This window comes from Urocampus carinirostris, chromosome 8 (genome assembly GCF_059441175.1).
Source record: "Urocampus carinirostris isolate Australia breed hairy pipefish chromosome 8, RoL_Ucar_1.0, whole genome shotgun sequence".
Lineage (NCBI taxonomy): Eukaryota > Metazoa > Chordata > Actinopteri > Syngnathiformes > Syngnathidae > Urocampus > Urocampus carinirostris.
In genome coordinates this window covers 2710510-2722763 of record NC_142356.1, presented here as the reverse complement: position 1 = coordinate 2722763, position 12254 = coordinate 2710510, and the positions used below count along the sequence as shown (strand labels likewise).

Sequence of the window (12254 nt, the reverse complement as noted above, 5' to 3'; positions counted from 1 at the left end):
GGAAACTCACTTAAGCACGGGGAGAACATGCAAACTCCACACAGGAGGTTCGATATCATGACCTCAGAACTGTGCCGCACACGCGCTAACCACTGCGCTTCCATGCTGCCCGACTTCAATGTTCTCATCTCATTAGCTGCACCGCTTATCCTCAGTAGGGTCGCGGGGGTGCTGCAGCCCATCCCAGCAATCATGGGGCAGTGGGCAGGGGACACCCTGAACTGGTTGCCAGCCAATCGCAGGGCACACAGGGACAGACAGTTCGCTCACTCATTCACACGATTTGGACCGGCTAATCCACCTGAAATGCATGTCTTTGGAATGTGGGAGGAAACCGGAGTGCCCGGAGGAAACCCACGCAAGCACGGGGGGAGAACATACAAACTCCGCACAGGAAGTCCGGTAGCTGGATTTAAACCCACACAAGAGGTTCCCGAGACCCCAGAACTGTGCCGCACACGCGCTAACCACTGCGCCTCCGTGCTGCCCGACTTCAATGTCATTTCTTTAAAATATACGCCCCCCCTGTTAGGCCACTGGCGGTACTGGACCCTCTTCCAATTTTTTTAACCCGACGTGCCCCACTCGTTGTCGCCTCACAAGAATCGACGTCTAACTTCTCTCTGAGTCGTTTTTACAAAAACGAAAGTCACTTGAACAAAACCATTGATTTTTTTCTATGTATCTTTCGTAGAGCTCTGCCAATATCAGCGGTTTTGCAACTGCTGCCGGGAAACGATGTGTTTTTTGGACCCGCTGGGAGGAGATTGTCGGACAAGAAGAATATAAAAGCGGCGTTGCGGTGCCCTAGTGTACTTTGAGAACGGTTCGCAATCGAGGGAGAAGATGCGGACGGGTCTTGGACGGATCCTGGCCTCGCTGGCCTTTTTTGCTTTTCTGGCTTCTCAGGTTGATGGCGATCCACTGTAAGTTGGCTTGACAATCATTTGCCATCGGCTTCTGCTTGTGGCACAGTCATGTAACTATGAACGGGAGACCCCCGAGATTCCAGACGAATCCTTTCTGAGCTGGGGATCTTTGAGTGAAATTGCCGCAGAACGGGGGATAGAAACCTATGCTATTTAGCTAATGCAGGGGTGTCAAACTCATTTTAGCTCTGGGGCCACATTCCCACTGGGGCAGACACAAGAAAATCAGCCTTAGCTGGAAGGTTGGGGGTCTTTTCAGAGAATCAAAATTAAATTATGATTCAAGGATGTGAGATTTGATTATTAAACGTTGTTTTCCTCGATATTTGATTTTTTTCACTAAGATTTAATCAGGTGTAGTGTCTGTCAACTGTGTAATTGTTAAAAAAAGAAGCACAATTTCACTTAAAGGGACAGTGTGTAATGTTTAGTGCATCACAGTGGTACATTTTTTTAAAAATTGATTAGAATATGAGGCATAAATGTTCTTTTTTTTTTTGTCGGGCACCTAGCTGCTACGCCATGATTATTTGGCACTAGTTTTCCTTCGCCCTACTCAACACTGCCCTCTAGGAGTCAAACGTTAAAAACTGGGGCTTTAACTCCAAGAAGGCCACACATAATGGAAAGTGACAAAAATAGCATATATGATTTAATGATTTAAAAGTCTTTCTGCTTTAGATATTTGATGAAAATCTTCATCTGACTATGTAAACTTTGTTGTTAGCTTTCATATCTGATATAAAAAGGAGCTAAAGCTTCTCTAACATACCCAGTGGCCTTTTTTTTTTAAATTTGGTATTTTTTGTCTTTCCTTAAACAGTTTGTGACTTTTATTTCTGGTAAAACAACACTGGGGTGGGGTTCTCTGGTTGATTAATGGTAATCAGCAAATACAACTAGAGTGAGTGCCTCGTGTGTCAGGCCTGGCTTTTGGCGACATCGGCAAGTCATTGACACGAGGCAGTTTATTTATTTTTCTTGTGCTTCTCTCAGCATCAAAACAGTGTGGCGGGTCACATTTGGCCTGCGTGCAACAAAACAGTATATAGTAACTAACGTACTACTTATGTGTATTATAGCTGCAGATTAATCAATATCTATTCATGCTAAAGAAAAAAAAAAGTACATTTGATGTGACGTGACTTGGTCAATTGGAGTAGCGGGTGGATGAGCAGGGGGGGACACGTCCGATCAAAAATGCAACTGATTTTTAAAACTCCCACTCTCGAGGATTTTTATGAGAGGCTTAGCATGCTTTATTCGCCCGTTTATTTTTATTAATCGTCCTAATCCTTGATTGGTTGCAGCCATGTAACTTAGCAAGTACCGTTTGTGTACCTTTTTCGTATTTTTTTGATAATCCCGAGCTTCGTTTCCTTGGTAATGATGTTTTTACTTCTCGCTTTAGCATCGCTGCAAGTCTTGAACCAAGACTGGTGAAATGGTTGGTTGGTTGGTTGCGTCCCTTAACCACTAGAGTCGTAGGGGCATCATTTCCTTTGGTGTGTCTTGGGCAAGTACAGCCCGGTGGCCAACATATGTTTCCACCTGGTCTCGAACCGGGGACCTTTCCCCGTATACAGTAGTATAAATACAGAATTGTTTTTCTGACTTAAAAAGTCTTTAGGAAACACACAAGATTCTGGAAGGAATGAAAACAAAGGGATTTTGGGATGTAGTCCAGCCAATAGTGTCAGGACAAGAACGGAAACAGGACCCACTTGCGTTGCGTTTCTCACAAGTTTTATTAGAAGAAAGGGAAAGGGTTGCTCCAACGATCCGGTGATTGCTGGACGCGGGAAGCAGGTCGCTCCGAACGCGGAGGTGGATGTTCCGTGGCGAGCGATGGCAATGCCGGGAACGGGTCAGTAGCCGGGACAGGAGGGCAAAAACCTGGTCGGGGTCGTAAGCCAGTCGTAAGCCAGGAAAGGAGAGTAGACGTGGTCGAGGACAAAAGAGATCAAAAGCCGGGACGGGAGAGTAGACGTGGCCAGTTTCAAAAATGGGTCGAAGCCGGGGCACCGACGGGAGCAAAAAACGGGTGGGAGACAGGGTCGGATAAGGCTTGCCTAGTGTAAACTGAGGTTTGCAGACGGACTGACAAAAGGGGACAGATAGGAGTGGGTTTAAATAGGGACAGGGAGCCAATCAGAGTCCCAGGCAGTTGGCGCCAAAGGAGCTGGAACAGGTGAATACCGTCGGTAATCATGAAGCCATGACACGAACCAATAGCAGACCAGCATTTCATATACTGTCAACCAATAGCAGATAAGCATCTCGGAGACGTAACTTTCATATTTTCCTACATCTTGCAATTTCGAGTTGCTCTTAAACCTAAAATGTGGCAATTTTAGCCGTCAGTTCACATTTATAATTTAAATGATAACTTGACATTAGAGAAGTTATTTGTAAATAAAACGCTATAAAGTACTTTTATTTGTGAAACAAATGTTCGGTCCAGTACAACTGTTTCTGCTCCTTCATTCCGATGTATAATAGAGTTTTCAATTGTATAATAATTGACATACTCAGAAATGTATTGCGGGCCGGATCTAATCCTCCAAGGGCCCGGATCCGTCTTGCGGGCTGTATGTTTGACATATGCCTGGGGTCAACTGTACCCGTTTACACACTTAAACTACTTATTTATTTATGAGTTAAAATGTGTAAACATTGGCCTTAGTTCATTCCCATAATGATTAGCCAGCCTGCAGTTTGCAGTTCCACAAGTCAAGGTAATGTGGTCGAATATGGCCAACTGGTAAGCCTTTCTCTTTTTTTTTTTTTGATAAGAATCAGAATCACCTTTTTATCATCGTATTGCTTTAGAGAAACTACGGTTGGAATCCAGTTAATAAAATATGCAATATAAAGACTAATAAATACAAAAATATAAAGTATTCATATCTAAAATAAAAACTATACACAACTGGGCTATCGCACTTAGAACTGGGATATTGCACTCCACGTTACAACGAAAATACCTTCCATTTGCACAATATTTTGGAAACAAAGTCAAAGTTTAAATAAAGTTAACTGAGCAACGTAAAAACATTTAACAGTACCCCAAAAAAATAATTCTACGGCAACTGTCAAGGACATCTAAAGCAGGGGTCGTCAACCTTTTCGGTGTGGAGTGCCACTTTCGAATGTCCTTGTAAATCAGTGTGCCACGCCGTGATCAATAACTCGCACAACATTTTTTTAATACTCAACAGAGCCGTCATTTTACACCAGTCCAAATATACAAAATTTGAATCATATAACTGAGCAATTTATCTTTTACTATTGTTGTTCATCAATCAAGTAAAAAATGAATGTGAATAACAAGTGTAAAGGCCTGTAGCCATTCATGACTTTTGACCACAAGAATTAACCAGAATCGACCATTCTTCATTAACAATGAACTACAATCAAAAAACAAGTGCTATGGACAGCTATCATACCATTTATCAATAAAATCTTATTTAAGAAACTATCAAAACTTCAAATAACAGCAGCAAAAGCAGAAGGCATACACGCACACACATGCTTCGTTAAAATATTCGCCATCAGTAAATGGTTTTCTGTGATTTGCTATGCAGTGAGCAATGTGATAGCTTGCTTCAGTGGTGGTGTTTTTAGCAGTGACAAAGGTCTTCAGGGTCTGTGTTTGTTTGCCGTACCTGGACACTGCGCGTGTCATCCTTGAATTCATGTTCATGTTTTGTCTCGTAACACTTGCTGTGCGAGCTACAACGCTCTCGGGGCATAATGCACAAAACAGCACGGTGATTCTTTGCACAAAGACCCATTCGTCTGTCTGCGCTGGCTGGAAAAAACGAGATGTTTTCGCTCGAGGAGCCGTCTTGATTCGTTCATTTATCGTGCGCGTGTGTTTCGTTGGCTGCGTTGAAACACGGATCTCTCCTCTGCGAGGCACTGCGCAAACACGCACTGACACACGAAGCAGAGGAGGAGGGGCACTAACGTAAAGCCTCCGAATAACACGCCGCGCAACGGAAAATGTCTTAATTTCAGGTAAAAATGCGCATTTTTAAAATAGAATCATTATTTTGCCGTGCGCTCGAATATGCTCATCAAATGCTGGATTTTAGTCACAATGATCAATAATTGGCTCATGGTGTCTTGGTCGGGTGAACTTTTGGAGTTAAAAAGTCTGAGATAGCGATTGAACCAGGAGGAAATCAAACGATCGATTGATTATTTTGTCTCTGCCGACAGAATTTTTGAGTTTTTCCTTGCCCTGGTATAGGTTTCAGATCAGGGAATGTTGTAACAGTGGTCTGTGCAGCCTTTCGTGACCTTTTGCGATTACCATAACATTCGGACTATAGAGCGCACCTGATTATAAGCCGCACCAAAGACATTTTTAAAGGAAAAAAACGTTTTTACACACGTAAGTTGCACCTGACTATAAGCCACATGCGCCCACATTGAAACATGAGATAAATAAAGATGGTACACAGAAAGAGTTTCAATTATATGCATAAATTAGTTGCATTATTGCATAAGCTGCAAGATTGAAAGCTTGGGACAAAAGGTCGTGGTTTAACTTCCGAATTTTACGGCTATACGAATAAACATGACTTCACTTGACTTTAACCCTGTCATTTTCCCCTCTCTCCTCTACTCCAGAAAAGTGATGTCTTCCCCCAACCTGCTGCGAGTAGGAACAGAAGAAAACATTTTTGTGGAGTGCCAAAACTGCAACGGGGTCGACATCAAGGTGGTCATCAATGTTATGAACCATCCGACTAAAACCACAAAACTGGTACCGAGTACACCTGTGACCCTTACGAGGGGCAACAACTTCCAAGGATTCGGAACAATTAAGGTAAAAGAAACTTTTTCCAATCTCTGTCAGCACTTAACGGCACCGGTCCATCCCGGTCCCAGATTCCGGCCAAGGGCTTTAGCACAGACCCCAACGTGAAGCAATACGTGTACCTGCAAGCTCAGTTCCCCGACCGGCTGTTGGAGAAAGTGGTACTGGTCTCGTTCCAGTCCGGATACATTTTCATCCAGACCGACAAGAACCTCTACACCCCCGACAGCACGGGTACGCGACGGACGCCGTCGTCTTCGTCGGTTTCGGCAACTCGAATCTGGTCTTTTGTCTCGCAGTCAACTACAGGATGTTTGGAGTGACTCCTAACATGTCACCGGTGGAGAGGGATGACGACAGTCGAGATGATCCCGCTGCTATCATCATTGAAATGATGGTTAGTGTTTTGGTTCAAAAGTCAAGTCAAGTCATGTTTATTTGTGACATCCTTAATCATAAAGAGTCTCAAAGGGCTGCACAGATGAAAGACTATTGCAAACTATTATGACAGACTACGTAAATTCCGGACTATAGAGTGCACCTGATTATAAGCCGCACCCACCACATTTTAAGAGGAAAACCGATTTTGTACTTACACAAGCCGCACTTGTTTATAAGCCGCATGCGCCCAAATTAAAAAATGTAACACAAACACAAAATTAACCCAAACCCGACTTTAAGTCCCTCGATTGAAACTGAATGTCCTTCATTAAAGTACACAGTGCAAAATTCACAGCCGGCAAAATGAACGGAAAATTATACCGGTACTTGAGGTTTGATGCAGACCTGCAGAGTCCGGGCCCCGTTGAAAGTAATCCAAGGAAAAAAGTGTATATTTCCAAAGGTAAGGGTGGGAAAAATATATATCCACTATTGTCCGCCTCGTCCACAAACACGTCTCATGTTTACTCCACTTTCCGTCAGCCCCCGTGGTTTTCGACCCTTCTTTTTGATTCGCCCGTACAAAACATATCAGAATAAGTCTCTCAAATAAATACATTACAAAAATATACAGTTGCAGAAACATATTATACATGCTTACACATATTTACAAAGAAAGACGGTACACCGAGAGAGTTTTCAAAGCTTTAATAATAATAATAATATAACTTTCATCCCAAACGGTGCCTGTGACAGGGCAGTTGATGGTAGCAACACGCTCGCAACACAGTAAACGGGTCTGGTAAAAAAAAACATACCGTACTTGTAAAAATCACGGTAAACCGTCCTCATCTTCCTTCTTAGAACTGAAGCCATCAAAGTCGTCTTCCTCAGTGTCGGAAAGAAACTTTGTCATATAGACCTTTTGTACTTTTGTACCCGTTAGAAAAATGACATAAATTGGCCGCATAACTGAATAAGCCGCAGGGTTGAAAGTTTGGGGGAAAAAGTAGCGGCTTATAGTCAGGAATTTACGGTATTATGACACCATCCCCTCATCTAAAACCTACACGAGGGAAAATAATACAAATATTATCAACATAAAATAAAGGTTATTCATATGCTATAGACATCTAAACACATAAATATTTGCACTTAGGTTGCAGATCGAATCTCAGGGGGAAGAGCATTCCACAGCTCCGGGCCAAAAACGAGAATGCTCTGTGGATTTCTTCTTGGCTCTCGGGATCACTAGTAGACCGGCATTTTCCGAGCGGATGCTTTGTGCAGGAACATAAGGGAAAATCAAATCAGAGAGATAAGAGGGGACAATCCAAACATTTGTCTCTTAGTAAGAGAGCCTGAAAGTCTTATGTTAAGTGGAATGGTAGCCAGTGCAAGTAAGCTAATATTGGAGTGGTCAAACTTTCTAGACATTGTCGCATTTTGCCACCTCTGCATGAACATGGAAGCAGTGTTTCTGAAATTTTGGTCCCTACTTTTCATTCACAGACGCCCGAAAAAGTCGTTATACCCATTGAATCCGTCTTTCTGAAATCTGGGATTCATTCTGGCAGCTACAAACTTGCTGAAATAGTCAGGTAACATCTTAAAGTTGCATATTTTTTTACATATCACGTAGTGTGCACGCTTTCTTCGACTCCAAAAGGGTTGTTTTACGCCAGCCTATTCGATATTTGAAAAACGGAGTTGCTTTAGCTTAAGCAAGAGCTTCTTTGACCATGTAAGTTATGCAGTATTTTACCTTTTTGTCACGGTTGCCTATGGCGCCCAATTGGCCCCGCCCACGTGGCACCAGCAGCGGCTCGTTGACAGATTGGCTTCTCTCCTAATTAAGCTCAGTGCTCTCACTCACCCTTTGTCAGTCCGTCAACGAACCTCTGCACCCGCAAGACGTGGGTTTTGTCCGGTTTCCTGCTTGTGTTCCCCGTTCGGTATTGTTCCCGTCTATTTTGTCCTGTTTGATATCGATCTCCAGTTTCGTTCTCGTCTAGTTTGCCTAGTTCTCGTCCTGTTTAATTTCAATCTCTAGTGTCTGGTATCGTTTCCGTCTATCTCGTTCTGCTTGTTATCGGACTCCTGTCTCCAGAGCCCGATATCAATCCTGTCTGTCCCGTCCCGTCCGGTATCGACCCCATCTGTCCGATATCTGCTGGTGCAATCGGTATCGATCTCGTCGGCCTCTGGCTTCCTGTCATTCCACGCCGGACTGCTGCCTTACTTCTTCCGCCCGGCGATTGCGGAACCACTGGCGTTTGGGTTAACGTGCATAACTGCCCCATTTCCCGTAAAATAAGGCTTGTGTGAGAAACGTCACGCATCTGGGTCCTCCTCCTGTTCCGGTTCTTGACACTGGTCACCTTAAAAATATGTGTTCTGATTGACTTTTTTTCTGTGTAGTACCGGAGTGTGGAAAATGGTGGCCAGGTTCCAAAGTCACCTACAGCAGACCTACATGTCAGAGTTTGAGGTCAAAGAGTATGGTGAGAGATGACCATGATGTGAACTCATAAAAATATGTTTTTATCCAACGTGAAACCAAAAAATGCTTTCATAACCCCCAGTGCTGCCCAGTTTTGAAGTCAAATTGATGCCTTTGGTCCCCTTCTTCTACAAGGATAGTGACGACTTCCTTGTCAACATCAGAGCTACGTAAGTGAGAGAGGGTCTGGATTTTGGATGTTCCTTAGTGTGAACTTGACTTCCTTTCTGTGTGATTTAGGTATCTTTTTGGTCAGGAGGTAGAAGGGACAGCCTATGTGGTGTTTGGCTACCTACAGGACGGCGAGAAGAACAGCTTTCCCGAATCACTTCAGAGAGTTGCTGTAAGTGGATTCCAAAGTCAACCGCAGCTTTGAATCACGATTCACGGATCCCCGAACCGCCTGAGTGTTCGGGGAACCATTGAGGAGGCAACTGTGGACGGCTTTCTCCACTGCTGACAGTTCCTGGCCTGTTTTTGGCTCATTGCAAAGTTGGCACCAGTCCATTCCTTGATATTGTGGGCCCAGTTATTTGTCCATATTCATCTCCTTCCCCCCCTTGGACTAGATAGATAGACAGATGTCTATATAGATAGATGTCTAGATCGATAGATAGATAGATAGATGTCTAGATAGATAGATAGATGTCTAGATAGATGTCTAGATAGATGTCTAGATAGATGTCTAGATAGATGTCTAGATAGATGTCTAGATAGATGTCTAGATAGATGTCTAGATAGATGTCTAGATAGATAGATAGATAGATGTCTAGATAGATGTCTAGATAGATGTCTAGATAGATGTCTAGATAGATAGATGGATAGATGGATAAATGTCTAGATCACAGGCGGCCCGCGGGCCAGATCAGGCCCGCTAAGGGATGGAATGCGGCCCGCGAGACAACACTCAAAGAAGCGCAAGAGAAAAACAAGCTGTAGGTTGAAATATGTCAACATGATGTTGCCAAAACCAAGTGCCTCGAGCCAAGACACTGGACTTGTATTTCTCTCTCTCTCTCTCTCTCTCTCTCTTTTCCACCCCTTTTCTCCCACTCTGTCTCTGTCACTCTCCGTGTCCCTCTTTTTCCCTTCCTTTGTTCCTCTTTGTCTCTTTCTCTCTCTGTATCATTTTCACTTCTTTTGCTCTAACTTTTCTTTTTTCCTTTTCTCTCTTTTCTCCTACCCTTTGCACTTTCTTTTCTCTTTTCTCTCTGTTCTGTCTTTCTATTTCTCTTTGGATTTCTTTCTTCCTCTCCCTTTCTTTTCCCCCTCTCTCACGACTTTTTATCTCTTTTGTTTCTCATGCTCTCTCCCTCTCTCTTTCTTTCTTTGTCCCGCTCTCTCTCCTTTTCCCTCCCTCTTTCTCTAATTTCTTCATCTCTCTTTTTCTTTCTCTTTAATCTACTAGTCCGGCCCCCGACAGAATGTTTGTTCTATCGTGTGGCCCCCGAGTTAAAATGAGTTTAGATAGATAGATAGATAGATAGATACTTTATTCATCCCCTAAGGGAAATTCACATTTCCAGCAGCATCCCTGAGCTGAGAATTGAACAATACAATAATAAAGCCAAAAGAAAACAATATACAAATACCCAGTGTGACGTGCAAATGCCCACTTTAGCATGTTATATAGATTAACTAAATAGTGCTACACAGAACACATAATGCAGTAAGATCCAATGTAGGTGGTGTGGTTTAATGTGGGCCTTTACTCTGCCGGGTGGAGTTAAAGAGCCTCATGGCATGAGGAAGAAAAGATCTCTTCAGTCTGTCCGTAGTACAAGACAGTGACAGCAGTCTGTCACTGAAACTGCTCTTCTGTCCGGAGATAATGCTGTGAAGCGGATGCGATGGATTGTCCATGATTGACCTCAGCTTTTTCAGTGCCTGTCTCTCAGCTGCTGTTGTTAGGCTGTCCAGCTCTTTGCCCACAACAGAGCTCGCTTTCCTAGCCAGTTTATTGAGACGAGAGGCATCCTTCTTCTTGACGCTGCATCCCCAACACGCTGCCGCATAGAAGAGGGCGCTTGCCACTACTGTCTCATAGAATATTTTCAGGAGCTTTTTGCAGATGTTGAAGGAGGCCAGCCTTCTGAGGAAGTAAAGTCGGCTTTGCCCTTTCCTACATAGAGCTTCTGTGTTGGCAGTCCAGTCCAGTTTGTTGTCCAGCTGCACACCCAGGTATTTGTAGGTCTGGACAAATTCTACACATTCTCCCTTGATGGTTACAGGAACCGGGTGAGTTCTGGTTCTCCTGAAGTCCACCACCATCTCTCTGGTCTTGGTGGTGTTTAGGTGCAGGTGGTTTGCGTCGCTCCATCGGACAAAGTCCTGAATCAATTTCCTGTACTCCTCCTCCTGCCCGTTTCTGATACATCCCACGATCGCAGTGTCATCGGCAAACTTTTGCACATGGCAGGACTCAGAGTTGTACTTAAAGTCCGATGTATATAGAATGAATAGGAACGGAGAGAGAACGGTCCCCTGCGGAGATCCTGTGCTGCTAACCACGGTGTCCGATGTACAGCCCCCCTGTTTCACATACTGCGGTCTGCCTGTCAGGTAGTCAGTAATCCATTCTACAAGGTGTGAGCTAACTCCCATCTCTGTCAATTTCCTACTCAGTAGCAGAGGCTGTATGGTATTGAAGGCACTAGAGAAGTCCAAAAATGTAATCCTCACAGCCCCCTTCGCCCTATCCAGGTGAGAGAGGGATCGGTGTAACATGTATAATATAGCATCCTCCACTCCCACCTTCTCCTGGTAAGCAAATTGCAGTGGGTCGATGGCGTGACGGACCTGTAGCCTCAGGTGGTGCAGCAGCAGCCGCTCCATGGTCTTCATCACATGTGATGTCAGGGCGACTGGCCTGAAGTCGTTGAGTTCCTCTGGTCTTGATTTCTTTGGGACTGGGATGATGCAGGATGTTTTCCACAGCTGAGGGACCCTCCCCTGTTCAAGGCTCAGGTTGAAGATGCGCTGTAGAGGGTCTCCCAGCTCAGACGCACAGGCTTTCAGCAGTCGGGGGGATATTCCATCCGGACCAGCTGCCTTGCTGGTTCGTAGCCTTCTCAGCTCCCCACACACCTGGGCTGAAGTTATTTTTAGTGGGGGGATGTCTTCCATGCTAGTGTCCAGAGGGGGAGGGGGAAGGACAGCTGCACAACTCAGGGGTGAGGATGAGGCGGAGTGGTCAAACCTGTTGAAAAAGTTGTTCAACTGGTTGACTCGCCCCACATCTATATCCACAGCCACTCCCTGCTTGGTGCTGCAGCCAGTAATTGTTTTCATCCCTTCCCACACCTCCTTCATGTTGTTGTTCAGCAGCTTTTTCTCCAACTTCCTCCTGTACTGCTCCTTCCCTTTCCGGAGCTGGACTTTGAGCTCCTTCTGTACTCGTTTTAGCTCCTGATGATCACCATTTTTAAAGGCCCTCTTCTTTTGGTTCAGAAGGCACTTGATGTCTCTCGTGATCCAGGGCTTGTTGTTGGCATAGCAGCGTACAGTCTTTATAGGAACAACATTGTCCATGCAGAATTTAATGTAGTCAGTAGTGCAGTTTGCCATCTCCTCAATGTCCCCACTGCTGGACCCTAGCAGGACATCCCAG

The 12254-nt window shown here is 44.4% G+C and overlaps 1 protein-coding gene across 2 annotated transcripts in view; it reads left to right on the top strand.

Moving 5' to 3' along the window:
• Window positions 1-761: 761 nt before the first annotated feature.
• LOC148360484 (complement C3-like) overlaps window positions 762-12254 on the top strand; it is a 76153-nt gene continuing 64660 nt past the window's right edge. Inside the window, exons 1-8 of one of the 2 annotated variants that reach the window (XM_088341328.1) lie at window positions 762-926; window positions 5571-5769; window positions 5832-5994; window positions 6060-6157; window positions 7654-7742; window positions 8563-8645; window positions 8727-8814; window positions 8885-8987. In XM_088341328.1, the coding sequence (XP_088197454.1) occupies window positions 847-926; window positions 5571-5769; window positions 5832-5994; window positions 6060-6157; window positions 7654-7742; window positions 8563-8645; window positions 8727-8814; window positions 8885-8987 (903 nt within the window). In that variant the 5' untranslated portion in view covers window positions 762-846. The remainder of the gene's footprint in view (window positions 927-5570; window positions 5770-5831; window positions 5995-6059; window positions 6158-7653; window positions 7743-8562; window positions 8646-8726; window positions 8815-8884; window positions 8988-12254) is intronic. The other variant, XM_088341329.1, reaches the window with a different exon arrangement.